Consider the following 13184-nt stretch of genomic DNA (forward strand, 5'->3'; position numbering starts at 1 on the left):
ATATATATATATATATATATATATATATATATATATATATATATATATTTTTAAAGCACACTGAATGAGGCAAATGCTGCCTTTCAACAGGGAAATTTCCGTCATACACCACAGAGTTAGGGAGCCTTGGCCAGCTTCAGGTGATGTCATCCTCTTCTCACTCACTGAGGGTTGGTTGGGGGAACAGAAGTCAAATCCTACACTCTTGTATGTTGTTTTTAGTAGTATCTGTTTTTTAAATGGCAGTAATTCACACCTCGTATTATACCTTCAATAGACAAATCTAAACGTATTTTCCCCTCCTTTTTAAAAGATTTTATTTGACAGAGAGAGCACAAGCAGGGGGTGTAGGGGAGAGAGAGGGAAAAGCAGGCTCTCCGCCAAGCAGGGAGCCTGATATGTGGCCCAGAACCCAGGGATCATGACCTGAGCTGAAGGCAGATGCTTACCCAACTGAGCCACCTAGACGCCCCTCTAAATGTATTCTTAACCTCACCAAAAAACTCTTTGAATTTCTTCTAAGGCTCATAAAATCTTGCAAAAATAAGACCACATTCTCTAAAGTAACTTATAAATTTACATTACACTGTAAATCAAATTCTTCTTACAAACCCAATTTGTGCAAATCCACTGCCTTTTTGAGTGAAGCAAAAATATCTTTAATTCACAAGTTTACTACTTTTTAGAAGCGACATATTGTAATTAAATGAGTATTAATTTGAGAAAGGATTACAAAGGGATTTTAAGGGGGAAAAAAATGATCTCTTTCCCCAAAAGAGGGGGCAGAAACTAGCTGCTAGTTGTTTCCTTCATCTTTGTTACACTTCTATAAAAGCAGTAATTTAAAAAAAAATTTAGAACTATGTGTGGTGAGGGATGTTAACTAGTGCTATTTCACAATATATCCATAAACCGAATCATCCTTTGATACATACATCAATCAAGGCTAATACAATGTCCTAGGTCAACTTGTATCTCAATAAAAAGATATATTACTGTCCAATCGAGTTTAAGAGGGCCCTTTCTGCTGTCTTGTATTATTAGGAATGAAGTGGAAAATGGCAGAAAGTTATGCTCAGGTTAGGCCTTCTGGAAACCAGAGATTTCTTGAACATCACAAAAGGTGGGTCAAACTTTTTGGCCTCCCCAGGGCGAGCCAGAGGGAGCACCCCGGTGCCCACTTAGGCAGGTTGGCCATCCCACTTCCTTTGCAAGCCTCACAGTTTCTGTAAATCGAAAGTAAGTTAAAAGGGGGCCATCAGCGTCTGATGCAATAGCAGTATGACGAATTTCGAGCTCAGAAGCTGAAGGCCGCCTTCGCTACACCCCCTTAGCGGATGGCTGCCCTGTTTGTTAAGATTTATAAGGGAGAGGGCGGGTCTAAAAACTTATTCGATGAGGCTTTATGGAGGGAGGAGGAAAAAATGGATGGATGAAAAACCACTAGAGGCCATCTGCTGTTCTCCTATCCATCTCCACAACTCGTAACGACTGTTAAAATGTTACCACTCAAGACAGCACAATTTTTCTAAGACCTCCAGTGGTCCTCGCGGGGCCTCCGTAACGCTCCATCAGCCCTCGGTGGCAGAGCCCCCATAGACCGAAGCGTAACGGGCCGCTTTGTTTGTGCTGGGGGCCCGAGATTGGCAACACTCAGAGCGGGGCCCTCCATGGTCCCCGACTCCGGAGGAAGAGGGCTGGTCGCCAGGCCGCTTCCAGAGGAGCCTCTCCTGTCCCCACCTGCCGCGACCAGGACTTTCTCCTCGCGACTGCACTTGCACTTTTTCTCCCCGTGGCCCCGGGGCAGAGAAAGTGGGGCTGGAAGGCAAGCGAGGCGAAAACAAGGCTTTGTGCCTCCGCTAAAATCCCAATGTGCATCCCATATCGCGTTTCCTCCTGGCAGTCTCCACCATCCCGGGTAAAAACTCTGAAGAACTTCCCGGAGGCGCCCCCAAAGCATGTACAAGGGCGCAGACCCGCCGGGCCCGGAGGCCGCAAGCTACCAGGAGGACCCCGCCGGGACCGGGACCGAGACCTTGACCCTCGCCCCGGCCCCCGCCCCGGCCCCCGCCCCGGCCCCGGTCAGGATCTCCGCGGACCCCAGCGGCTCCCTACCTGCCGGGGCCCGCGCTGGGCTCGGCTGCGCGCTCTTACGCGCCTTCTTCCCAGGCATCTCCACAGGCAGCCACCGGAGCTGTGCGGTAAAACCCCGGGGACCTCAGTCCAATCCGATCCCCCTTGGGGCAGCAGGAGGCGAGCAGCGCGCGGATCGCTGACGGGCCGGAGCAGCGCGCACGACCGGAGCGAAACGACGACCGCCCTCGGGCCTCGGGTCCGGACGATTCTCGCGCCCGCGCTCGACTTTTATAAAGGGACTGTCCCGGGAACCGTGACGTAGCGAAACTTGACTGTGCGCCCGCCCATGTCCCCGCCCCCGAGGGCCGCCGCAGTGGGGATCTGCCCGGACTCGTTAGCGCTCCGCGGCCGTGGCGGCGATCGGCGTCGAGACCCGGCCCTGCTTCGCCGTGGAGACCCGGCCCTGCTTCGCCGTGACTCCCTTCGCGAGCGGGGCCCGCGCGGAGGGGGTCCCGGCGGAGAGCGCGCCCCCGCCGCAAGTGGCGTCGGCCGCAGCTGTGGCGGAGCCGGGAAGTCGCGGGAGGGGAAAGTTGTAGCGAGAAGGCGGCGGCTTGGGGAGGCCGGGCGCCCGGTCCTTATCGTAAACGGGCAATTAGAGACTCTGACGAAGCCGACCCCGGAACCAGATCCGAAAGGGGGAGCTCGAGCTCGGAGGGCACGGGTGGTTGCGGGGAAGTGAGATGAAGAAAACGTTCCCAGCAGTAGAGAGGATGCCAGAGGCAAAGGGACTAACGTACCAGACTAAAACCCTGGGGAGAGCAAGTACACACGGGTTTGATCTGGAAGGGGGGTGGGGGAGGTGGGCAGAGGGCTTAGTCCCCCGCCCCAGGTTGGGCTGGTGGAGCGTATTCCCTCTGGAGAGGTCGACATTAACTCATTGGGATGCTGCTTAGTAACGTGAGAAGAGTAAGTCATCATATGGGACACTTTCAGATGCTGTCGTGGAAGGAGAAATGAGGTATATGAGGCTACCTACACGATGTTTGGCGGGTCCCTGAACAATGCCATTATTGGAAAGAGGAGTAGTAATTGGGATTGGGTTATAGGTATTGAGAGCCGCTAAGTGAGAAGGGCCCGAGCGGGTATTTTCGCATTCTGTCCTCAGAACGATGCTGCGAAGCTGCCATTCTTACCCAGAAAGGCCAGTTTACAGGTGAAAACTTGTTTAACATCAGGGGAAATCTGGAGCGCCTGTTGGCAGAGAGCGGTGCCAGGATCTGAACCTAGTCAGGCCCCCTGCGGAGCAGGAGCTCTAACCCACCTCGGCGTTCCCAGTAATAACAGTTTTGGGGGAAAATGAATGTTCATCATCCGCGCTATTCAACGAAGAGGTTGCACATGGGCTACTGAGAACTGCGTGGTTCCCCGGAGTGTTCTGTTTGGCTCATGGTACTGATTTGGAAAATGTGTGGGAAAATTTGAATTGGTTACCAACATTTAAAAATTGAGAGATGACTTTCAAAGCTCCGATCTCTGGCGTCCTTTGTAAACGGGGAAGCTCTGAAAACCCGGGGTCCGTTTTGCAAAAGGCCGGAGCGCGCTAGAACCCTGGTGGCAGCCTCGGCCCCGCCGCCCTGGGGCGGGAGCTCCCGGCGGCCACGCCCCCTGCTGTCGCTTTTCTCGTTTACATTCTGTGCCCCCAGTAGGCGTTTGAGCTTGTTTATTTACCTGAAATCCTTCAATCAACACAAACCTGCAAGAATTTATTTATGGCTTGGTCCTGCAGAAGTCTAGAGGAGGCTATAATCCAGGAACGAAACTACTCCTGAATTTAAACAACCTAGTTTATTTTATTTATTTATTTGAGGGAGAACAGGAGCAGGAGGGGAGGGGCAGAGAGAGAGGGAGAAGCAGACTCCCGGCTGAGCAGGGAGCCCAACCCAGGGCTCATCCCAGGAACCCAAATTCATGACCTGGGCCGAGGGCAGATGCGGAACAGCTGAGCCACTCAGACGCCCCCCAATTTTGACTGACTTAATAAGGGACACCATTAATTTTCTGACTGGATAAATTACTAAACTTCTGACACATTCAACAAAAGAAAAGCAATCCTACTGTTGTTTACCTACAAAGGGTGTGCCTATCCTGCCCTCTAACATTATCATTATAAAAGGTTGTTAGCCACGGGACCCGTACTAGCTACAAACCTTAGGCGAGTGGTTCCTTTTAGCGAATTGCAAATTCAACCTGCTGGAAGGAGAAGGGAGGGGGGAAGTTGGGGAGGCGTCATCAGAGGTGGGTCAAATCAGCGATTTATGGAGCCCCGTTTAAAATTTTGGGTTTGAAAAAAATAAAATAAAAATTTGGGTTTGAGATGGTGCGTAAATTCTCAGATTTAACATTCTGTTAAGGGAATTTGAAGTTGAGTGTGTAAAGGCTCTCTTACCTGTATACTTCTCTGGAAAAGTGACGTTATCATTTACTGAGAACTTGTGAGAAATATAAATGTATCAGGATTTTGACGGCTAGGACTCACAACAACAAGATTTATCATGAAGCATTAGAATCCTGTTATCTGTTAAGGAAGGAAGGAAGGGAGAGAGAAGGGCAGGGATGAGGAAAGGGAAGGGGAGAGGAGGGAAAAAGAACTGGGGAGGACAATTTTTAAAACTATTACCAGGTATGAGTTTTCATGGGCCAAGTTTAAAAATAACGGTACAAATCTGACAATGCCTGTGTTGTCATTATGTGTTTTTTAAAAAATTACTAATAAAACCCAAAACAGAACAGAAAACATGATTAGTAATAGAACAGTCATTCACATATTTCGTGCGGAAAATAGGATTTGACAGGAAAACAAAGAATATGAGAGACGTGTAAGGGGAACTGTGACAAAATACATAGGCTGGAGACATGAGTCTGTTTATTCCGTTAAAAGGAGACTTTTTTTGTTTTGTTTTGTTTTGTTTTCCTGTAAGACAGGCTTGTTAACAGGAAATCAGACTCAGGCATTAAATCAGCGAAATCTCCGTTTAAACAGCTGCTCTGCTGGGTTCTGGGGACACAGTGCTCCCTGCCCCCACAGAGATGATGTGGAAGACACCCAACTCTCAAATTCAATGTGTGTTAAGAATCACTTAGGGGGAAAAAAAAAAAAAAAGAATTACTCGAGTATCTTGTTAGAATGCACATCAGATTGTGAAGACCTAGCTGGGTTTGAGGTTCTGCGTCTTAAACTCTGGTGATGCCCAAGCGTCGGTTTCTCAGACCTCACCTTGTACAGCAAGGCTGGAGGGTGATATGGCCAACTACACGGGCGGAGATGTAAACAGGCAGAGATTTCCTGTCCCAGGGAAATTATGTAGGACTATGGGACAGCCTGGGCGGGCAGTGAAGCGGGAAAGGCCACTTACATAGACACCAAGGAAAAACAGGATTGGCCAAGCAATGAGGCCAAAGGAAAGATGTTCCAGGCAGAGACTGAGGGGCAGGCAAGGTGAGGAGGAAGTGGTGAGAGGTGAGTGGAGAGGCACCTGAGGAGTTTGTGTATGCTTTGGGGGGCAAAGGGGAACCACAGAGGATTTTAAGCAGGTGGGTGATAGGATCAGATTCTAGAAAGTTCACTCTGGCTGCAGCATGACTAGATTAGCTGAGCTGAGAGTGGAGATGGTGTGACTCGTGAAGATACATAGTATGGTCATTCTCATACAATATGGTAGGGTCAGCAAGGACAGTCACTGTCTCAGCCCTGTCTTCCTAAAATGCCCACATTTCCTGACTAGGGTAGGACCGCATTCTATTAGAGCATGACTTGGTATTTTTCAGCATATATAAAATTTTCTCCTATATTAGTTTCCTAAGGCTGCCACAACAGAGTACCACAAACAGTGGTTTAAAGCAATAGGAGGGTAGGGCACCTGGCTGGTTCAGGGGACGGAGCGTGGAACTCTTATCTTGGGGTTGTAGGGCGGAGCCCCATGTTGGGTGGAAAGCCACCTAAGAAATGATACCTGACCTCAAGTAGTTTACAGTCTAGTTAAAGAAATAAAATATATCTGAATTAACAGCAAGTAATTAAAATGGATTATAATGTATTATGAAATTATACAACACATGGAAATATTTTTACGAGATAGTTATGTGAAAATAATTTGTACATGATATGCTTTTCTGGATGAGTGTTATATTTCACAATTTAAAAAATTGATGTAGGGAAAGGGAAAAGAAAAAAAAAAAAAAGACCTGTTCATTATCCTCAGGAGACAAAAGAAGCCTGGACCTCAGAATAAACAGGCTTAGGAAAAAAAGGAAAAAACCGGTAATAATCATACATATACAATTTGACCCATAGCATTTGCGTGGTGGAATGGGGAAGGAGAGCTGAAATGCTTGGTAATTGCGATAGTAATCATGAACCACATGAGGCAGAAGGGGCAAAACATGCCACAATTAGTCAGATGAGGGGAGCTAGAAATTAGAAGATGTTCGGAGTGTCCAGAAGCTTTGAGTGTTACCAACAAGCGAGCAGAGTCGTTACCCAGCGGTGTGGGTAATTGCTGGCTTGAGCGAAAGGCACAGTCTCTCTCTGGCACAGAGACTTGGAATGTAGGCTGAGTTGTTGATTACCTTCATTGGTGCCTAATCTAATCTGCCAACAGCACCCACACTTGGACTGGGTGTCCCCGGCATAGAGGACCTGTGAGGTGTGGGAATGTTGGGGGGACACCCATGCATCTGATCTCCACCTCCTACAGCCTCCTTCCTTCCTCCCTGCTTCTGAGCCTTTGCCCTCAGCCTGGACTCTGCTAACCGTGCTCTTTCTCCTGCTCTTTCCCTGACTAATACTCCTGGCCATTCAGGTCTCAGAACAAATACTATTTTCTTGGAAAGGCCCTCCCTGACTATCCTGTCTAAAACTGCCCATCCCTACCCTCCATCTGACTGTCTTCCAGGAAATGTATTTTATTTAGTTGTCTGACTTGCTAATTGTTGGGTTCTGCTTTTGAACTCAAACTTCACATGAGCTCAGACTTACATGGTTTGTTCTCTACTGTTCCCAGCGCCTAGACCTATGTTGCTGGGCACATAGCAGACACTCAACAAATACTCATTGAATGAATGCATGGCCATTAAGGGACATGTTGAGAAGGACCTCCCACTTTAAAACAATTCTGTGGGCTAGGTTTTCACTTCCATACACAGATGAGAAAACCAAAGCCAAAGATTACATCGTGTGCCTGAATTCAAAGTGCTAATACGTAAGTTAGTGACCACTGTAACCCAAAACTTTGTACTCTACACCTAGTTTGTTACGGTTATTGGTTGATGAGAAAGGTTGACAGTAAGCAGAAGAGATCACAGGTGCTAGGCATTTAAAATCTGCCTTTTTTTTTTTTTTTTTGGTGCCTATAAAAGTATTTCTCTTTAACAGTAAACCTCCAGATTTAAAAGTTGACATGCTCAGCAAGATGATAATGACCAGCCCCTAAGAGCTCACACTGTCGAATCAAAAACCTTCTGCTTTCCTTTTCCTTCTCCTGGCCTTTGCTCTTCCTCCTCCAGGCAGAGGCCGCTGACTGCTCGCCGGCCCCCCTCTCTCTCCTCCTACCCAGGCTCATGTGCTCTCACAGCCCACTCTCAGATTCTGTCCCAAGAGCACCCACATTTCAAGCCCCAGTGCAAATCACCCCACATCCTCTTACATGTTCTCAAATTTCAAATTTGTGTGGTTCAAATGTGAACCTGGGACCCTTTGGAGCATCTACTCATTCTCCTAATTTCTACTAATCATTCTCTTAATCTACTCATTCTCCTGGCCACACCCAGTGCCATCCTGGTCCATCCGCCAACGCCCCTCCAGGCGTCCAGGCAGAAGACTCAGAACTCGGCCTCATCCCTCCCTCTTCCGCCCGTTCACAGCCAGTCTGTACGAAATAATCCTGAATACCTGTTGGCTCACTGTCCGCTGTTTGCTTCTCTCCACTGGCCCCTGCAGAGGCTTCCCAGCAGCCCCCCAAACACACACACCTGCCTCTCCTCACAGGGCAGCCAGCATGACTTTCTCTAACACTAATTCGCCTGTCCACATTCCTCCCAGAAAGAATCAGATTTTTATTTTTAAAAAACAAGAGCCCTGCTCTGCTTAAAAATTTGGGGGAGTCTCCAGTCATCCCTGGAGTCAAATAACATAGGAAAAAGCCACCTGCCAGAGCTGAAGGGAAAAACTTGAGAGAGAGTCTGTTTTTATTCCCAGATAGGACAAGGGAGGGGGGCAGTGCTCTGGAGAACCCCACCCCCACCCCCAGCTATCAGTGTGGCAGAGAGGATAGATGGAGAATGCGGGAGAGACAGAGAGAAAGAGAGTGAAACCAGGAGCCTCAGACCTCTGGTGTTCCTAGCAGGAGAAACAGGTGAGAAAGAACCATGAGAGATCATAAAAGATGTCAGGTCAGATAACACATCAGTGTTCTTAGAAAATGTTCTTATACTCCAGTAATAATCACTTTGAAACTATAGTGCTTAAAAAATACCACCCATTTACAGGGCGCCTGGCTGGCTCAGTCAGTAGAGCAGGCCACTCTTGATCTCAGGGTTGAGAGTTCAAGTCCCACGCTGGGTGTAGAGATTACTTTAAAAAAATTGCATCCATTTATAACGCAAAAAAATTATAAATACGCTCTTTCAAGACATTTGCAAAATCTAAATGAAGAATCTTGGTTGTTTCCTGAAAGATGGAAGATTTATTTCTGGATGAGGAGACCCTGACCAATCACTGTGAAAGCCATACAATTCCAGCTGAAACCCCGTGGAGATTTCTTCAGGAATATAAGAAGTTGGAGAGAACTAGCCCTTCCATTTGTTAAAATATTAGAAAGCAAACGGAAAGACCAAATAATGAAGACAAAGAGTTGAGCAGAGCAGACAGTTGAAGATAAAGGCCCTGCAACACATGAGCCTAAAGTACCTGGCGATGCTATTTCGTTTCAGTGGAAACGAGGTTGATTATTCCATGAAACATTCTAGGATGATTTCCTATACATCCAGGAAACATTTTTTTAAAGATTTTATTTATTTATTTATTTGACAGACAGATCACAAGTAGGCGGGGGTTGGGAGGGAGAGGCGGCTTCGGGAAGCAGACTCCCTGTGGAACAGGGAGACCTATGTGGGGCTCGATCCCAGGACCCTGAGATCATGACCTGAGCTGAAGGCAGAGGCTCTAACCCACTGAGCCACCCAGGCGCCCCTCCAGGAAACAAATTAATGCCCAATCCCGAGCTCATTATTTGCATTAAAACAAACTGCAGAAGGTTCCATGTAAAAACTGAATACATAAAAAATACTTGAAGTCATGGGTGAATATTTTCACGGGCCATTAAAAAAATTTCTCTGGCTTATTGGTATAATGTGTCACAGATGGTTTTATGGCTCCCCTAAAATTAAGCTGATACTGCTTGAGGGCAGAAGCCCCCTTTTCCCCTCATTGCTACCTTTCCCCCCTCCCCATCCTCTTTTAGCTGCTTTTGTTATCCTCAGCCAGTCTTACCTCATCCTCATCTTCATGGAAACCCCCAAAGGATTTTTAAATCTGTCAGACTTGGGTGGTAATTGACATGCTAAAATAATCAGCTTTCTGAATCTCCACTTACAATGGTTCAACTTGGGATTTTGCGATTTTATTACGATATAGCCAAAGCCTCTGGCATTCAGTAGAAACCTACTTGGCAGTTTGAATGTGGGTCCTGCCCAGAGCAAGTGACATGCAGTGGGAGCCTGTCCCATGACACTGGACAGGGGGCATGATGGTCAGCGACGGACCCACCACCAACTGTCTGCACCCACCCGAGCTCTGTTTTTCCCTCTGTGGGGCAGTCAGCACCGTGCTGCGGACGTCAGCACCTGGCTGTCAACTCCTGCTGGGTCTATGTGTATTTTCTTTTTCTTTTTTCCTAAGATTGTATTTATTTATTTGTCAGAGAGAGAGGGAAAGAGAGAGCATGAGAGCTCAAGCAAGCAGAGGGAGAAACAGGCTCCCGGCCCAGCAAGGAGCCCAATGTGGGACTCGATCCCACGATCCTGGGATCATGACCTAAGCCAAAGGCAGACACTTAACTGAGTGAACCACCCAGGAGTCCCTGTCTGTATTTTCTCTGACAACAGTAAGTACCTGGAACAAGGATCCAACTCTCAAAGAATTAAATACATACATACAAGTTAGGTTAGTGGGGGAATTTTGTATCTAGTTCTCGTCTACCTTTTTTCCCCATTGTGTCTGTATTCCAGCTGCACTGTTTCCTTGATACTCAAGCAAATTGCTTCACTTCTGAGCCAAGGATTCCTAGTTTGGGAAGGAGACTGACAATGGTGCCTCCCAAACAGGGCTTTTTTGGAGAATGAAAAGGACTAACACAGGCAAATCAGCTACCACCGGTGGGTGTTCCCTGGGGAAGATTCCTTCCCTAGCTGCCTCTCCCCACCACCCTTCCCAGAACGAGGAGGGCAGGGCAAGAAAGTGGCAGCCATCCCACTCGAAAGTCCCCAGAGCATAGTTGACAACGGGTGCCCTCCGCATCCCAAGCGCACAGGCAGGCTCCGTCCGGCAAAACTCAAGAGTGTAAGCATGACAGGCCAAATGCTGTGCAGAATTCAAGGATTATCAACAGGACCACTTTGCTGAGTACTTCAGAGAAAGGAACAAGGTGACAGCAGAGAAAGGAAACTAAAAGAAAAAGAGGAAATGAATCACTTTCTGAGTCTTAGAGTCTAGCCACCGCCCCCCCGGGCGGGGACCGGGGTGGGTTCGCCAGTGCAGGAGCAGGTGACTTGCGGTTGGCTTAGACTGGTTTGTTTGTTGGTTCTTCAGCTGTCTCTCCGTGTGCAAGGAAATATGCAAGACCAAATATCCAGATTTATCTGGAGGTTTGAACCCTTTGTTTGTCCGGAGTGCACAGCGGGAGTCTCCCTGCTCCCTGCAGCTGGGAGACTCCCCGAGGGGGTGCAAAGGGAGCCTAACCCAGGCACCGAGCTCTGGGCAGTCTGGGGCCTCAGACCGCAGAGAAGCCCCGGATGCAGGATCTGTCAGTTTGCCCATCGCTGCTGTCAGATACTAACTTTGATCCTTGATGCAAAAACGGTGCCCGGTTTTTGAGTCAGAAATCCTACAGCGTCTCTGTAGGCAAAGGACCGGCTTCTCTGGGGCCCAGGCAGTTAACTTGTTAGTCGTGACCCTGTGCCACCTCATAAATTTGGGGGAAGATTCAATAAGTGAGATACTAGATGTAAAAATATGACATAAACCGGAGGAGCCTGGCTGGCGCCCCCAGTTGAACCTCTGACGCTTGATCTCGGGGTCGTGAGTTGGAGCCCTATGCTGGGTGAAGAAACTACTTAAAAATAAAATATTTGAAAAAAAAATACGGTATATACTGTAGAGTGATACGTATATGGGCTTTATGAGGACAGCAGTTCAGTCCTTCACGAGGTAATTATAAAGCTGTAATGGTACCATTGACTGTACATGGCATTTCCAAGAAAAGAAAAAAAAAGTGATTTCACAAGAAACTAGTAACTGGGATTCTTAGAGGAAGAATGACTGATTGGCAGACAGGGGAATGAGAAACACCTAGTTTTCACTGTATATATGGAAATAAAGTTCAAATGAATGCGGACCAATATTCCTCCTAGGTGTACACCAAGTAGAAATGTATGTAAAGGGGGGCCTGGGTGGTTCAGTCGGTTAAGTGTCTAACTCTTGGTTTCAGCTCAGGTCATGATTTCAAGGTTGTGAAAGTGATTTCATGGTGGTGAGATCAACCCTTGCATCTGGGTCCGCGCTCAGTGTAAAGTCTAACGTTCTTTCCCCTTCCACTCCCTTCTTCTGCTGACTCACACACTCACACACACACACTCTCTCTCTCTTTCCAATAAATAAATAAAATCTTTAAAAAAAGAAAGTCAGTAGGACAGTAAAAGACAATTTTATATTCCTCAGAAATGGCAACTGGTCTGTATGGCATGGAAACCCAGCGATAAATATCCCAGGTAGGAATTGAGTGGAACGTGGGATCAGTGAATTCTAATCTCAGTGGCCATCAAGGTGAAGACAACAGGTCTAATCACTGTGTCTTAGACCTCAACATCCCAGGGCTAACATGTGTGGAGGGCACAAAGCTGGCAGGTAGTGGAGTCATGGTTTGAACCCAGATCTTTGAAATCACATTCCAACATCTTGTCCTTTTCTCAGTTCCTCTATCACAGGAAGCTCTTTTTCCTCAAAGCCTTTGCATGTACTTGTACTTGCCCTACACTCTATCAAGGCTGACTCTCCTGTCCTCCAGATCCCAGCTGAAATGCCACTGAGACCCTCTCTGCACCTGAGCGGAAATAGTTCTCCTTCTTGATCCCTCTTGATCTCCACTCTTTGCTCTCTTTCCTCATAACGTATCTGGAATTGTAGCTTCTTTGTTTCTTGGGTGGTGGTACTTGATACGGTATTCATTTATCAGTCTCCTGAACTAGACCACGAGCTCCATGGGCTGAAGGCCATGTCTACTGTGTCTCCGGCTCTTCTTCCTACGCCTGGCACAGAGATGCTCAACAGATGACTATTTTAAATAAAAATTGATCTTAGGGGTACCTGGGTGGCCCAGTTGGTTAATTGTCTGCCTTTGGCTCAGGCATGGGGTCCAGGGATCGGGCCCCGTGTCGCACTCCCTTCTCATTGAGGAGCCTCCTTCTCCCTCTCCCTCTGCCTGCCGCTCCCCCTGCTTATGCTCTCTTTCTCTCTCTGTGTCAAATGAATAAATTTAAATCTTTAAAAGAAAATAAGATAAATAAAATAAAATAAAATCGATCTTAACTTGTGCCAGGGAGACACGAATTGTCTGATGACATAGACCAGGAGCAGTGACTATACTCTGACCCTGCCTTTTGCCTTCTGTGCTCTTGAACAAGAAGCATGCTTTGTTATGACCAAGTCCACAAGTGTCCAATGAAGGTGTGGTTCCTTGCTCTATAATTTTCTCCATTCTAACTCCCAGCTCGAAATTCAACTAATTCACAACAGCATGTGCGGGGCTGATGGCTTGTTACTATTTCCAGATAGGGTT

The 13184-nt window shown here is 47.5% G+C and overlaps 1 protein-coding gene across 1 annotated transcript in view; it reads right to left on the reverse strand.

The window, feature by feature from the left end:
* PMAIP1 (phorbol-12-myristate-13-acetate-induced protein 1) overlaps positions 1–2267 on the reverse strand; it is a 3245-nt gene extending 978 nt beyond the window's left edge. The window contains exon 1 of the mRNA XM_032872304.1: positions 2116–2267. Coding sequence (XP_032728195.1) covers positions 2116–2173 — 58 coding nt within the window. The 5' untranslated portion in view covers positions 2174–2267. The remainder of the gene's footprint in view (positions 1–2115) is intronic.
* Between the last annotated feature and the right edge of the window lie 10917 nt (positions 2268–13184).

Source organism: Lontra canadensis, unplaced genomic scaffold, assembly GCF_010015895.1.
Source record: "Lontra canadensis isolate GAN:19392208 unplaced genomic scaffold, GSC_riverotter_1.0 scaffold44, whole genome shotgun sequence".
NCBI lineage: Eukaryota > Metazoa > Chordata > Mammalia > Carnivora > Mustelidae > Lontra > Lontra canadensis.